The sequence below is a fragment of the Poromitra crassiceps genome (genome assembly GCF_964638095.1).
Source record: "Poromitra crassiceps genome assembly, chromosome: 13".
NCBI lineage: Eukaryota > Metazoa > Chordata > Actinopteri > Beryciformes > Melamphaidae > Poromitra > Poromitra crassiceps.
Window position 1 is genome coordinate 5,072,590 of NC_139644.1, and position 15,668 is coordinate 5,088,257.

At 46.8% G+C, this 15,668-nt stretch overlaps 1 protein-coding gene across 1 annotated transcript in view; it reads right to left on the minus strand.

Moving 5' to 3' along the window:
* The window catches only part of LOC310788228 (myosin-14-like), a gene marked incomplete at its 5' end in the record, with an annotated part of 73,547 nt that overhangs the window by 2,165 nt on the left and 55,714 nt on the right, over positions 1-15,668 (minus strand). The window contains 10 exons of the mRNA XM_083649770.1: positions 898-1,070; positions 3,759-3,867; positions 5,389-5,597; positions 6,457-6,580; positions 6,659-6,747; positions 7,491-7,619; positions 9,660-9,821; positions 12,013-12,225; positions 12,766-12,978; positions 14,140-14,388. Of these exons, the coding sequence (XP_083505896.1) occupies positions 898-1,070; positions 3,759-3,867; positions 5,389-5,597; positions 6,457-6,580; positions 6,659-6,747; positions 7,491-7,619; positions 9,660-9,821; positions 12,013-12,225; positions 12,766-12,978; positions 14,140-14,388 (1,670 nt within the window). The remainder of the gene's footprint in view (positions 1-897; positions 1,071-3,758; positions 3,868-5,388; positions 5,598-6,456; positions 6,581-6,658; positions 6,748-7,490; positions 7,620-9,659; positions 9,822-12,012; positions 12,226-12,765; positions 12,979-14,139; positions 14,389-15,668) is intronic.

Sequence of the window (15,668 nt, forward strand, 5' to 3'; positions counted from 1 at the left end):
ATGTTGGTGCAGACCCTATGTTCTTGACTGGATGTGACTTTGGTGCAGACCCTGGGTTCTTGACTGTATGTGATTTTGGTGCAGGGTATTTGATATAATGCATGCTGACAGTGGCTGGATCATAAGAGCATCCCTTTACCTGAACATTATTTTTCACATGAACAAAAACTGTGGACTCAAAGTTGCTCTACAACAACATAAAAGCCAGAATTATGTGTTTGTCGGACCTGAACCACAACACTTTCCATAGGCTATACTTTTCCAGACATTCCCAACTATTCAAAACCTGGAAATGATCAAATTAATTTTTTATACTTTTCCAAGCCTGCATAGGAACCCTGGAAGATGCCATCTGAGTTAAAGCAGATTTGGGGAAATCTAGCTCTTTACAATTTCCTAGATTCTCCAAATTATTCAGTGATTTTTTTTTACTTGTCCAGTCAGGAGTCAGTGCTCATCTACTGCAGGCCAGTGATTCTCAAACGTTTTCACATCAAGGACCTCTAAGCTGACACAAATTATGCCACGGACCCACATTTGATAAGATTTTGACTTAAGGTCCCCCATCTGATAAGATTTTTGCTTTTAGATGTTTTATTACAGAAAGTGTATGAAACCCATGACCAAAACAGTCATAACATTCTGTCATTGTTACTTATGGATGAATTATAGTGAAAATAAATGATTCCCCTTTTTGATGGGGACCGCCTGGAATCCCCTCAAGGAACCCTGGGGGTCCCCTGCCCCCACTTTGATAAGACTGATCTGGGTTTGGCTGTGTACCTGAGTTTGATAAGACTGATCTGGGCGTGGCTGTGTACCTGAGTTTGATAAGACTGATCTGGGCTTGGCTGTGTACCTGAGTTTGATAAGACTGATCTGGGCGTGGCTGTGTACCTGAGTTTGCCGCGGAGTGAAGCCGCCTCCCTGCTGAGGCCCTCATTGGTCTCGTTGGCCTCCTCCAGCTCCCTCTGCAGCTTCCTGCGGGCGGCCGCCACGCGCTGAGCCTCCTCCTCCACCTCCTCCAGCTGACGCTTCAGCTGCTTCACGCGCACACTGGCCTTCTCCGCCTGCACACAGGAGAGAGAGGTGTGTAGAACAGCAAGTCAAATCAGAACAAATCTAGAGTCCAGCATCAATTTAATATCTTCAAGAAAATTTAATATCTAGGACTTTTCAATGCAAATGATGGTTTTAACAGGATAAAAACTTAGTAAGAGCATCAGTTTGATTTATGTAATCATTTTCAACTTTAATAAATTCAATCATTCCATACAAATTCAGAAAGCAGAATTGAAATTCAGTCGTCTGCTGAACAAATCTCATCACTTTGAATCCAAGTCATTTCCACAAACAGATCTTAATGCAGCATACACAGCAGTGTTTCCCACAGGATTTTGAGTATTTGTGGTGGGGGACCGCAGACCCCCTAGGGGGGTGTGGGGGCATGGCCCCCCGCAAGATATTTTTTAAACATTTTAAAGTAAAATGCATGAATTTGGTGTACTTTGAGAAAGCTTAAGAGCAAAATTAAAAGGCTAGATCTATGAAGAACATGTCATCATTACTGTGCTGTGGGTTTACAATGACAAACTAAATTTCTCCCTATAGGTCAGGGATACTCAACTTGCTTTGCCACTTTCGTGAAATGATAGAAGGCGAGGGGCCAGTTAATAAACAAACAATATACATTTTTCTGTAGTGGATTGTAGGTTTTTGGGGTGTCAGCCGGAATTTAGGCTGACAATGTTGTGCACACCGGATAGTTAGTTAGGTTAAGTTAGTTAGGTTAAGTCATACATGGGCAACATACGGCCCGCGGGCCGTATGCGGCCCGCGGGCGCCCCCTGTGTGGCCCGCGATGGAATTGCAAAAAAAAAAAAAAAATTTTTTTTTTTTTTTTTTACAGTGCACCTGAACGCAACATGCAAGATACCCGCTGAATAAGTGTCCAAATGTTCATGTCATTCTGGCCAATACTCTGTTATAGCATTTCACTCTGGAATATGGAATATCTTTCAATAATATTTATGACTAAAAGGCTAAAAGTAATCTCATGTGTAAGAAATGACTGTTCTACATTGAAGTAGAAATTGAAATAATTAACTTGTTGGTTTTGGATTTATTTAGCTTCATTTATTTATTTATTTAGCTGCATTTTTGTTCTTGTGTGACCCTCAACACAGGCTTTGAGAATCCCAGGCCACTTACTGATACTTATGCTTAAATTAACCCACTCATATTCTGGTTTATTTCAAGAAAAACATTTCGGCTAGTGGACATTAACTTTAAAATCTAGCAGCCATATTGACAGGTGGTGAAAAAAGTTAATTTCAAGCCCTGCAGGGAGAGCAGGTGGTGACATAGGAGTGAAAAAAGGATCAAATATTGGTGGTTAACACTTTGAGTGCCACGGCCCTTGGGCAAAAGGTTGCTTGCTGTGCCACATAGGCCGCAATGCATTTTAAAACAGTCATATAATTTCTTTAATAATTACTATGTAAACACTGAACACGCACAAATAACCATGAGACTCTCTTCTATCACCTGCAAAAAAAAGTTTATTGATCCCATTTTCCGTTCTTTAGTTATGAGCCGGAGAAGATAGCTTGATTGAAGCAAAAGCAGCCCTTTTTTTCTACGAGCTGAGATAATGAGCCTTTTGTGAAATTAAACATTTCAAGCACATCACTGACTCTGAAGCTAATTTTCTGATGTCTGGGTCTGTCTGGGTGAAGTGTATGCTGCTCTGCGTGCCCCACCTCCCCCCCTCCTCCTCCCCCCCCCCCCCCCCGTTGTGGGAGGAGTGTCTCTCTGCTCTGCTTGGCTCTGCTGTTTGCTCTGCGTGTGAAGCACTGAAAAAGTCCGCTAGATCCAGCTTTTTTACAGCCGCGTGTACCAGCTCCCATGCTTGCAGTTGAGAATAATAACAAATCCACGGCTGATCATGCGAATGGGCTGTTGCAGCGGACACCGAGGTGCTCAATTGTGATAGCAGATTGGCTGCTGCAGGGGCACAGCTAAACGTTATGCTTCAATGAAGCAATACGGACGGATGCGATGCGATTTCCTTTTCCCCAACGACTTCTTCTGTGTTTTACTCCACGTTCTCTCATCTGGAGAGCGCTGTCGCCACCTAAGGGTTCTGTAAAATAGGTTAGACACATTCAATAGCTCTCATATTGTAAGAGGCGATGTAAGAAGCTGAGATGGACACCCCCCCGTCAAAAAAACAATTTCGAGTTATTGACGCCATTTGGCGTCGCTGGCACTCTACGGTAAATTTCTAATGACGCCATATGGCGTCGCTGGCACTCAATGTGTTAAGACTGAATAATGCCATCACAATTGTTAATTTAAAATGAGTTATTCCTCTAAACCTGGCTTCAAATGCCCCAAATTTTTCGCGCTGGCGCAGTTCAGCCCTCAGCAAAATCTGGTAGTGAGGAAATTTTTTTGTGGCCCTCTCTATCATCAAAGTTGCCCATCCATGGGTTACGGCATGACAATATTTGTTCGGCCCCCGGCAACAATCTGGGTTTCTCATGTGGCCCCCCATGAAAAATAGTTGCCCACCCCTGGGTTAAGTACATACATAAGTGCCTGGGTAGCGAGCAGATGGCGGTATTTGACAATTTCGCAGCTAAATCATAGATTATTGAAAGATATTCCATATTCCAGACTGAAATGCTATAACAGAAGTGGAGTATTGGGCATTAGTAAACATTAGCAGGCTAGCTGTGCAGCAGTCACCTCACCTGGTCTTTGTATTGCTGTGCTTGCTTGCTCTCGTCCTCTATCTGGCTGCTCAGCTCCTTCACCTTCTTCTCTCTCTGACGCAGAGACTTGGCATTGGACTGCCGCTCTCTGCACACAGTCATCACATCACTCAGTCATCACATCACTCAGTCATCACATCACACAGTCATCACATCACTCAGTCATCACAGCACACAGTCATCACATCACACAGTCATCACAGCACACAGTCATCACATCACTCAGTCATCACATCACACAGTCATCACATCACACAGTCATCACATCACACAGTCATCACATCACACAGTCATCACATCACACAGTCATCACATCACTCAGTCATCACATCACACAGTCATCACAGCACACAGTCATCACATCACACAGTCATCACATCACTCAGTCATCACATCACACAGTCATCACATCACACAGTCATCACAGCACACAGTCATCACATCACACAGTCATCACAGCACACAGTCATCACATCACTCAGTCATCACATCACACAGTCATCACATCACACAGTCATCACATCACACAGTCATCACAGCACACAGTCATCACAGCACTCAGTCATCACATCACACAGTCATCACATCACACAGTCATCACATCACACAGTCATCACAGCACTCAGTCATCACATCACACAGTCATCACATCACTCAGTCATCACATCACACAGTCATCACATCACTCAGTCATCACATCACTCAGTCATCACATCACTCAGTCATCACATCACACAGTCATCACATCACTCAGTCATCACATCACACAGTCATCACATCACTCAGTCATCACATCACTCAGTCATCACATCACACAGTCATCACATCACTCAGTCATCACATCACTCAGTCATCACATCACTCAGTCATCACATCACTCAGTCATCACATCACTCAGTCATCACATCACACAGTCATCACATCACTCAGTCATCACATCACACAGTCATCACATCACTCAGTCATCACATCACACAGTCATCACATCACTCAGTCATCACATCACACAGTCATCACATCACTCAGTCATCACATCACTCAGTCATCACATCACACAGTCATCACATCACTCAGTCATCACATCACACAGTCATCACATCACACAGTCATCACATCACTCAGTCATCACATCACTCAGTCATCACATCACTCAGTCATCACATCACACAGTCATCACATCACACAGTCATCACAGCACTCAGTCATCACATCACTCAGTCATCACATCACTCAGTCATCACATCACTCAGTCATCACATCACACAGTCATCACATCACTCAGTCATCACATCACTCAGTCATCACATCACTCAGTCATCACATCACACAGTCATCACATCACACAGTCATCACATCACTCAGTCATCACAGCACTCCAGTGTTTGCATGTGTTTTTCAGTATGTACAAAATGTTATTGTCATTTAAACTTGTTTTTATATCGATATCGGCCATTTTTCTTTTTTATATCGGTGCATCCCTAATTACAATCAATATGGCGGAAAAAAATCCCGGAATGCAATGTGTAATCATGTGGTCTCCAGAGTTCTATACTTGAGACGTACAAGTAGGAACTCTCTCTGAACTCAATTTCCCAGCATCCCCTCCTACCTGCTCTCGAACTCCAGCTGCTCCTCGGCCTCCCTCAGCTTGGCCTCCAGGGCGGCGATGCATGCCTTGAGCTTGGAGCGGCCCTGACCCTCGGTCTCCTGCAGCTTAGCATTCAGCTCTCGGTTCAGCCTCTCCAGCTGCTGCCTGGAACCCTCCCTGCTCTGGGAGGAGTAGCGCTCCGTCGCCAGCTCTGCGCCCAGCTGCTCCACCTGAGAGACAGCAGACAGGACCACACCATCAGAGTCACCTCCTTCATCAAGTACAATACAGATACACCCAGCTCCTCCACCTGAGAGACAGCAGACAGGACCACACCATCAGAGTCACCTCCTTCAAGTACAATAAAGAGAGTGTGTGGGGTGTTTCCTGGTGGTCTAAGGTGCGTAACAAGTACAGTAAATGCAATGTTCTGGGTTCAAATTCGGCCCAGAACCTTTGTCGCATGTCATCTCTCTCTCTTCCCCAGCAACACAAGTCAGTGGCTAACCCAGTGTCATTAGCCTGGGCCCAGATAAAAGCTGAACAAAGCCGTCGATTATGAAGTTAAAATGGAGGCTCAATTTAATGTACGTGACTCCTCTGCGGCCTGGAAGTCACTTAAGAATCTGACCAACTATAAGAAGAAAGTCATTCCATCTATAAAAATGGCCAATGGCCAAGCTGCTGAGTCTGTCTTAGCTGGTCATTGACCTACCAGCTGCTGACTCTTCAGCTGGTCTTTGACCTACCAGCTGCTGACTCTTCAGCTGGTCATTGACCTACCAGCTGCTGACTCTTCAGCTGGTCATTGACCTACCAGCTGCTGACTCTTCAGCTGGTCATTGACCTACCAGCTGCTGACTCTTCAGCTGGTCATTGACCTACCAGCTGCTGCCTCTTCAGCTGGTCTTTGACCTACCAGCTGCTGACTCTTCAGCTGGTCTTTGACCTACCAGCTGCTGACTCTTCAGCTGGTCATTGACCTACCAGCTGCTGACTCTACAGCTGGTCATTGACCTACCAGCTGCTGACTCTTCAGCTGGTCATTGACCTACCAGCTGCTGACTCTACAGCTGGTCATTGACCTACCAGCTGCTGACTCTTCCTCAGCCGGTCATTGAAGTTCTCCAAATTGGTCTGCTCCTCCTCCAGCTCCTCCTCCAGGTGGCTGATCTTGGCCTCCAGACGCCGCTTGTCATCAGGCTGCAGTGACCTGGAGGACGAGCAGCACTCATGTTTTAAATCCAAACACACATAATGCAAATATGCTCAAATGCACAATGTCACTCACCTCCCAGAGGAGTTACTGGCCAGCTCTTCAGACAGCTCGTCTCTCTCACCCTCTGCCTGCTTACGAGCTCGCTCTGCTGCTGACAACCCCTACAGAGAGAGAGAGAGAGACAGAGAGAGAGACAGAGAGAGAGAGACAGAGAGAGAGAGAGACAGAGAGAGAGAGAGAGAGAGAGAGAGAGACAGAGAGAGAGAGACAGAGAGAGAGAGAGAGAGAGAGGCAGAGAGAGAGAGAGAGAGAGAGAGACAGATACAGAGAGAGGCAGAGAGAGAGAGAGAGAGACAGAGAGGGAGAGAGAGACCGACAGAGAGAGAGAGAGAGAGAGAGAGAGGGGGGGGAGAGAGAGAGAGACAGAGAGAGAGAGAGAGAGAGGCAGAGAGAGAGAGAGACAGAGAAGAGAGAGAGAGAGAGGCAGAGAGAGAGAGAGAGAGAGAGATGAGAAAGATGTGTGAGTGAAATGAAGGCAATGCAGCTGAAAGTAATGATTTACAATAACTTGTTACTGTCATTGAGTAGCTGAGGTTTCCAGTGTGTTTCTACTAATTTTGCTTTGATGTAAGTCTGTTTTGTTCATAACTTCCATTATGCATTTAACTTTGTAAAGTGTCTTTTTTTAGCGTATAACCTGTATAAATAAAGGTTAACTTGTTTTCTTACACGGGAAAGATCATTCTGCTTTTTCAAGGGACTCTTTTGAACTTTAATAAGATAGTTTTTGCTTTTTTAATGGATATTTTCACACTAGTAATTTATTTCTACTCAAGAAAGATTTCAGCACTTGCACTTCAGTAGGACATGTACTGGAGGGCAGCATGCTGACGTTGAGCCTTACCTCCTGCAGCTGGATGAAGTCTGCCTCCATGGCCTTGGCCCTCCTCTCAGACTCCCGGGCGGAGGACAGCACCTCCTTCTGGGCTGCACGCGAGTCCTCCAGCTCCCTCTGGAGCTCCTTCACCTGGCCCTGCAGGAGTCATGTGTGGGGGTGGGACTGCTTTCACAATTGAGTCAATATTGGCGTTTATTTGGGTATTGTTGGGTAACCATGGTAACCACCCTGACAAGAATACACATCTGGGCGAAACACAGGATACTTTTTATTTTTAGCTATGAAAATCATCAAATGTAAAGATATTGAACAAAGCTTCTCCATTGATTGATTCTTTTTTCTTCAGATTTTTCTACCATTTTCTCCTGAATTGCACTTTGCCAACTCCCCCTGCTGTCCCGGTCGACCTGGACCTTGAAGACAGCATTGGAATGAAGCTGTCTTCCTCTGTGTACTGACCTGGACCTTGAAGGCAGCATTGGAATGAAGCTGTCTTCCTCTGTGCTCTGACCTGGACCTTGAAGGCAGCATTGGAACAAAGCTGTCTTCCTCTGTGTACTGACCTGGACCTTGAAGGCAGCATTGTAATGAAGCTGTCTTCCTCTGTGTACTGACCTGGACCTTGAAGGCAGCATTGTAATGAAGCTGTCTTCCTCTGTGTACTGACCTGGACCTTGAAGGCAGCATTGTAATGAAGCTGTCTTCCTCTGTGTACTGACCTGGACCTTGAAGGCAGCATTGTAATGAAGCTGTCTTCCTCTGTGTACTGACCTGGACCTTGAAGGCAGCATTGTAATGAAGCTGTCTTCCTCTGTGTACTGACCTGGACCTTGAAGGCAGCATTGTAATGAAGCTGTCTTCCTCTGTGTACTGACCTGGACCTTGAAGGCAGCATTGTAATGAAGCTGTCTTCCTCTGTGTACTGACCTGGACCTTGAAGGCATCATTGTAATGAAGCTGTCTTCCTCTGTGTACTGACCTGGACCTTGAAGGCAGCATTGTAATGAAGCTGTCTTCCTCTGTGTACTGACCTGGACCTTGAAGGCAGCATTGTAATGAAGCTGTCTTCCTCTGTGTACTGACCTGGACCTTGAAGGCAGCATTGGAACAAAGCTGTCTTCCTCTGTGTACTGACCTGGACCTTGAAGGCAGCATCAGAACAAAGCTGTCTTCCTCTGTGTACTGACCTGGACCTTGAAGGCAGCATTGGAACAAAGCTGTCTTCCTCTGTGTACTGACCTGGACCTTGAAGGCAGCATCAGAACAAAGCTGTCTTCCTCTGTGTACTGACCTGGACCTTGAAGGCAGCATTGTAATGAAGCTGTCTTCCTCTGTGTACTGACCTGGACCTTGAAGGCAGCATTGTAACAAAGCTGTCTTCCTCTGTGTACTGACCTGGACCTTGAAGGCAGCATTGTAATGAAGCTGTCTTCCTCTGTGTACTGACCTGGACCTTGAAGGCAGCATTGTAATGAAGCTGTCTTCCTCTGTGTACTGACCTGGACCTTGAAGGCAGCATTGTAATGAAGCTGTCTTCCTCTGTGTACTGACCTGGACCTTGAAGGCAGCATTGTAATGAAGCTGTCTTCCTCTGTGTACTGACCTGGACCTTGAAGGCAGCATTGGAACAAAGCTGTCTTCCTCTGTGTACTGACCTGGACCTTGAAGGCAGCATTGTAATGAAGCTGTCTTCCTCTGTGTACTGACCTGGACCTTGAAGGCAGCATTGGAACAAAGCTGTCTTCCTCTGTGTTCTGACCTGGACCTTGAAGGCAGCATTGGAACAAAGCTGTCTTCCTCTGTGTACTGACCTGGACCTTGAAGGCAGCATTGGAACAAAGCTGTCTTCCTCTGTGTTCTGACCTGGACCTTGAAGGCAGCATTGGAACAAAGCTGTCTTCCTCTGTGTTCTGACCTGGACCTTGAAGGCAGCATTGGAACAAAGCTGTCTTCCTCTGTGTACTGACCTGGACCTTGAAGGCAGCATTGGAACAAAGCTGTCTTCCTCTGTGCTCTGACCTGGACCTTGAAGGCAGCATTGTAATGAAGCTGTCTTCCTCTGTGTACTGACCTGGACCTTGAAGGCAGCATTGGAACAAAGCTGTCTTCCTCTGTGTACTGACCTGGACCTTGAAGGCAGCATTGGAACAAAGCTGTCTTCCTCTGTGTACTGACCTGGACCTTGCGTAGCTGTTTGATGGCATCGTCTCGCCCCCTGCTGGTGCCCTCCAGCTGGTCCTCCACGTCCTGCAGCTCGCCCTCCAGCTTCTTTCTGCCGGCTGATGCCTGTCCTCGCTGCTTCCTCTCCTCCTCCAGCTCTGTCTCCAGCTCACGCACCTGCCAGGGGAGGAGAGGGACCCAGGGGAGGAGAGGGACCCAGGGGAGGAGAGGGAGGCAGGGGAGGAGAGGGACCCAGGGGAGGAGAGGAGAGGGACCCAGGGGAGGAGAGGGACCCAGGGGAGGAGAGGGAGGCAGGGGAGGAGAGGAGAGGAGAGGGACCCAGGGGAGGAGAGGGAGGCAGGGGAGGAGAGGAGAGGGACCCAGGGGAGGAGAGGAGAGGGACCCAGGGGAGTAGAGGGACCCAGGGGAGGAGAGGGAGGCAGGAGAGGAGAGGGACCCAGGGGAGGAGAGGAGAGGGAGCCAGGGGAGGAGAGGGACCCAGGGGAAGAGAGGGAGGCAGGAGAGGAGAGGGACCCAGGGGAGGAGAGGAGAGGGACCCAGGGGAGGAGAGGGAGACAGGAGAGTAGAGGGACCCAGGGGAGGAGAGGAGAGGGACCCAGGGGAGGAGAGGGACCCAGGGGAGGAGAGGGAGGCAGGAGAGGAGAGGGAGCCAGGGGAGGAGAGGAGAGGGACCCAGGGGAGGAGAGGGACCCAGGGGAGGAGAGGGAGCCAGGGGAGGAGAGGAGAGGGACCCAGGGGAGGAGAGGGACCCAGGGGAGGAGAGGGACCCAGGGGAGGAGATGGAGCCAGGGGAGGAGAGGGACACAGAGGAGGAGGGACCCAGGGGAGGAGAGGGACACAGAGGAGGAGGGAGCCAGGGGAGGAGAGGGACACAGAGGAGGAGGGAGCCAGGGGAGGAGAGGGACCCAGGGGAGGAGAGGAGAGGGACCCAGGGGAGGAGAGGGACCCAGGGGAGGAGAGGGACACAGAGGAGGAGAGGGACCCAGGGGAGGAGAGGGACACAGGGGAGGAGAGGGACCCAGGGGAGGAGAGGGACCCAGGGGAGGAGAGGGACCCAGGGGAGGAGGGAGCCAGGGGAGCACAGAGATGAGGCAGATGAGAGGGAGAAAAGGAGTACAGGGGAGAATGAAGCAAAATGAAAGAAGGGACGTGGCAGGAGGAGATAGAGAACATTGGAGGTTTACACAAAGAGAGAAGTCTACTTTTGAACCACCAAATACAGTTGAAGAAGTAGACATACACTTAGGTTGAAGTCAAAGTCATTCAAACAAAGGATTTAATCACTCCAAAGATTTCATGTTAACAAACTATACTTTGGCAAGTCAGTTAGGATGACATGACAAGTCCTTTTTTAACTCATCATTCACTATATCACAATTCCAGTGGGTCATAAGCTTACATACACTAAGTTGAATGTGCCTTTAGACAGCTTGGAAAATGAAGTCATGGCTTTAGAAGCTTCCGAATTGACATCATTTGAGTCAATTGGAGGTGTACCTGTGGAGGGGTTAGGGTTTACCTGTGTGGAGGGGTTAGGGTTTACCTGTGTGGAGGGGTTAGGGTTTACCTGTGGAGGGGTTAGGGTTTACCTGTGTGGAGGGGTTAGGGTTTACCTGTGGAGGGGTTAGGGTTTACCTGTGTGGAGGGGTTAGGGTTTACCTGTGGAGGGGTTAGGGTTTACCTGTGGAGGGGTTAGGGTTTACCTGTGGAGGGGTTAGGGTTTAGTCTTGTGGAGGGGTTAGGGTTTACCTGTGTGGAGGGGTTAGGGTTTACCTGTGTGGAGGGGTTTAGTCCAGTAAAAATGTCACTTGACCTCACACTAATTGCAACAAAACCAAACTCAACTGATTTTGTATCCTCAATATGTCCTCAATGAAGGAAAAAAAGTGTTAAGGAAATGTATGAAGGGAAAATTTTGAAAATTACCTATATGATGCTACCAAAAATATATATATTTTTTTTTTTTACTTTTTTTTTTTTTTTTTTCTCTCCTTGAAGCAAAAAACACATACAGGATATAAGTGATGAAATTTATGGCACATTAAAAAAAAAAAAAAAGGCTTCCATAGGCTTCCATAGGCTACCATCATATTTAGGTCATTTTCAAAACTTTCCTTTCATACATTTCCTTAACACTTTTTTTCCTTCATTGAGGACATATTGAGGATACAAAATCAGTTGAATTTGGTTTTGTTGCAATTAGTGTGAGGTTGGCCCACATATTTGCGTAAAATGCCTGGACTAGTTAGGGTTTAGTCCTGCTTAAAACATTTGTTGTATGTAAACTTCCCACTTCAAACTGTATCTCCGGCTGTGACATGATAGAACAGAGGAAAGATGTGTCCACCTGTTTGAGGAGCTGCCTCCTCTTCTCCTCGCCCAGGTCGTCGCGGGCGTGCAGCTCTCTCTCGTGCTGGGCTCTGAGCGCCTGGCTGTTGACCTCCAGACGCAGCTTAGCATCCTCAGCCACCTGCAGCTCATCCTCCATCTCCTCCATCTGGACCCTCATCTCCTCCACCATGCTCTCCAGGCCTCGCTTAGCCTTGTCCAGCTCATGGACCTGACGGAGGATGGAGGGGAAATTAAAACAGACACTGTCATGAGAGCTCAACCTACTGAACCCGAGGCCCAAAACAACTAAGCTAAGTAACTAAGCTTACATTCAAATTCCAATGTGCTTTATTGGCAGGAAACAATGTTTGTCTGGCTCAAAATGCCACTGAGTGACCAAAACAGTGGCTCGTTAACCATTTTGAGTCATGCTCTTTAAGAGTTATGCTCTTTAAGAGTTATGCTCTCAGGCCATCAGTTTTAAAATCCCTTCCCCGGTTGTTGAGATCTCAGCAATAATGCAGCTATTCCTTACAGCTAATTGGTGTAAAGCACAGGATCACATGACACAGGATCACATGACACAGGATCACATGACATGTGACTATACAGCAGGTGTTCATAGAATGTTGAGAACGTTGGAAACCGAACAGCAACCGTTAAACAGGTAGAAAAAGTGACTGGAGGGGGCGGGGCTTTAAGCAACACTTCCCCCCCAGAAATGAATTCATTCATTCATTGATCATTGGGTTGAGGCTTTGTATCTCACACTCTTGCCGACGTCGTCCTTGGAGCTGATGAGGTCCCCCATCTGGGCTCGGAGGGCCTTGATGTTCTTGTCTGCTTCCTGCAGCGCCCCCTGGCTGTCCTCCAGCACTCTGCACATAGCCAGCACCCGCGTCTCCTTCTCCCTGGCCTCCGCCTCCGCACGGTCACGTTCCTCAGCATACTTACAGGACACCAGCCGCTCCTCAGCCAGCATCTGACCACGACCAGGAGACAGGAGGAGGTGAGAGGTAGGGATGGGGCCGATCCGATCCAATATCGGTATCGGGTGCCGATATTGGCACTAATTCACGGATTGGATCGGATCGGAATCGTAAAAAAAAAGAAAAGAAATTGCAATTCCAGCGCAGGCCGCACAGCTGGCCGTAATTTGCCCATGTATAATAGTATCCTCCTTTGCCTTGTATATTCTCTTAATTTTGTCTGCTTTTTGCAAGGTATTTAAAAAAAAAAATCTTTAATTGGCCAAATCTTTGCCTGTTATTCAAGAAAAATATTGGTATCGGCATAATAACGGTATCGGCACATATCCAAATTCAGGTATCGGAATCGGATCGGAAGTGAAAAAAGTGGATGGGTGCATCCCTAGTGAGAGAGAAATGAAAGATGTCCGATGGCTAAACGTGTGGAAAGAAGAGACTAAACGTGTGGAAAGAAGAGACTGTACTTGGGGGGTTTGGCGGGGATGCATCATGCGTGTGACGCCGCCGCCAGCCGGAGAATTGCACAGATTTACTTTTCTATAACAGTATGTGCTTTGCAGTATTTATTTCTCTATAAAAGTAATGGTATTTAATGTCATATTTGTTTGTAGCATCTGTAACTTTGTGCTGCTTTTCTTGACCAGGTCCCCCCAAAACTAAATATGTTATTTCACTTATACTTTAGCAACATTACTCTCCTAGAACATTTTTTGACGCACCATATTTTTCTTCATTTTTTTTTACCATTTAGAATAATAGTTAAGACTTCAAAACTATAAAATAACACAAATGGAATTGTGTTGTGACAACAAAGTAAAACAAATCAAAGCTAGCTTATATATGACATTCTTTGAAGTAGCTGCTTCATGACATTTTTCATGACATTTCATATGATTTTGAAGCAGTGGTGTATGTATAGAGGAAACCCTGATACAGATACACACAGACATGACTAAATGAGAATAATGATGTGAAATGTATCATTCCCCATCTAATATCACAAATCATATCACAATTGCAATATCTGTCAAAATAATTGCATGATTAGATATTTTTTCAAAGTTGTCTGATTCAACTAAGGAGTGAATTCACAACCTGTAACCTCTATTTGAAACGTATTTGAAACCAATATGTGTCTTTATGCCAAGACAAACCTGATCAAATTTCCTCTGCTTCTTGTCCAGGTTGGAGACCAGCTGCCTCTGGCTGTCCAGGTCCATGAGGCAGTCCTCTAGCTCCCCCTGCATGCGGCTGCGGGTCTTGTCCAGCTTGTCGTAGGCGGCGGCCTTCTCCTCGTACTCGCTGCACAGCGTCTCCAGCTCACGCTGCACACGCTTCTTCCCCTCCTCCAGCAGCTCCACCGCCCCCGACAGCTCATCCTGCTTCTTCTTGGAGTCAGACAGCTGAGGCAAGGGTCAAAGGTCAAAGGTTAGAGTTAGGCAAGGAGTTTGTCTCAACAGCAATGACCTGCTTCTTTCTGTAACTGTACTGGCTGTTAAATAGAACTGATCTGTTTGTATTACGGCACTAATGATAAGATAAGATAAGATATGATAAGATAGCAATTTATTGATCCCGTCGCGGAAATTCAGGTGCCACAGCAGCAAATGGTGGACAGAGCCAAAGTAGTCAAGTATTGTCAAGTACAGGAAGGCAATAAAACAAAATAGGTACAAAATAACCTAACGTTAATGTACATAATATACAAATATGAAGACAGTACAAACTAGAGGGCATTTGGTAGAGTGCACCTCTGCCAACCTTTCTACAAAGTTTGGTGGTGTTACAGGAAGTTATGTGCCTTTTTGTGATTGGCCGCACCCATTACCACGCCCCATTTTGGCCAGTGGCCTTGGAAAGTCAATCAGTTGTAAGTTAGCCCAATCACCGTACACTTAGGTCACTCAAGGTTCCTCTTGTGCTGGGAGAGTTCTTACCCTGAAGTAGAAGCTAAAGAGTCCCTCAAAACGGCGTTCTAAGAACTACAATGATTCCGGGTTCCTGCGGTGCGGACGCTTTCGCCAACTGTTCTAACTCATTCTATGTAACAGCACTGACTACGCTCTCTCAGTTCCTCTCACTGTGACGGTGCTGTAACTTCTCTTTTTTTGTGTAACACTACTGACTTCTCTCTATGTAACCCTCTCTCTGTGTTTCTCTCATTGTAACGGCGCTGTAACTTCTCTTTGTGTGTAACAGCACTCACTCGTCTCTTTGTGTAACCCCCTCTCTGTGTTTCTCTCACTGTAACGGTGCTGTACCTTCCCTCTCTGTGTTTCTCTCACTGTAACGGTGCTGTACCTTCCCTCTCTGTGTTTCTCTCATTGTGAAGGTGCTGTAACTTCCCTCTCTGTGTTTCTCTCACTGTAACGGTGCTGTACCTTCCCTCTCTGTGTTTCTCTCACTGTAACGGTGCTGTACCTTCCCTCTCTGTGTTTCTCTCACTGTAACGGTGCTGTACCTTCCCTCTCTGTGTTTCTCTCACTGTAACGGTGCTGTAACTTCCCTCTCTGTGTTTCTCTCACTGTAACGGTGCTGTAACTTCCCTCTCTGTGTTTCTCTCATTGTGAAGGTGCTGTAACTTCCCTCTCTGTGTTTCTCTCATTGTGAAGGTGCTGTAACTTCCCTCTCTGTGTTTCTCTCATTGTGAAGGTGCTGTACCTTCCCTCTCTGTGTTTCTCTC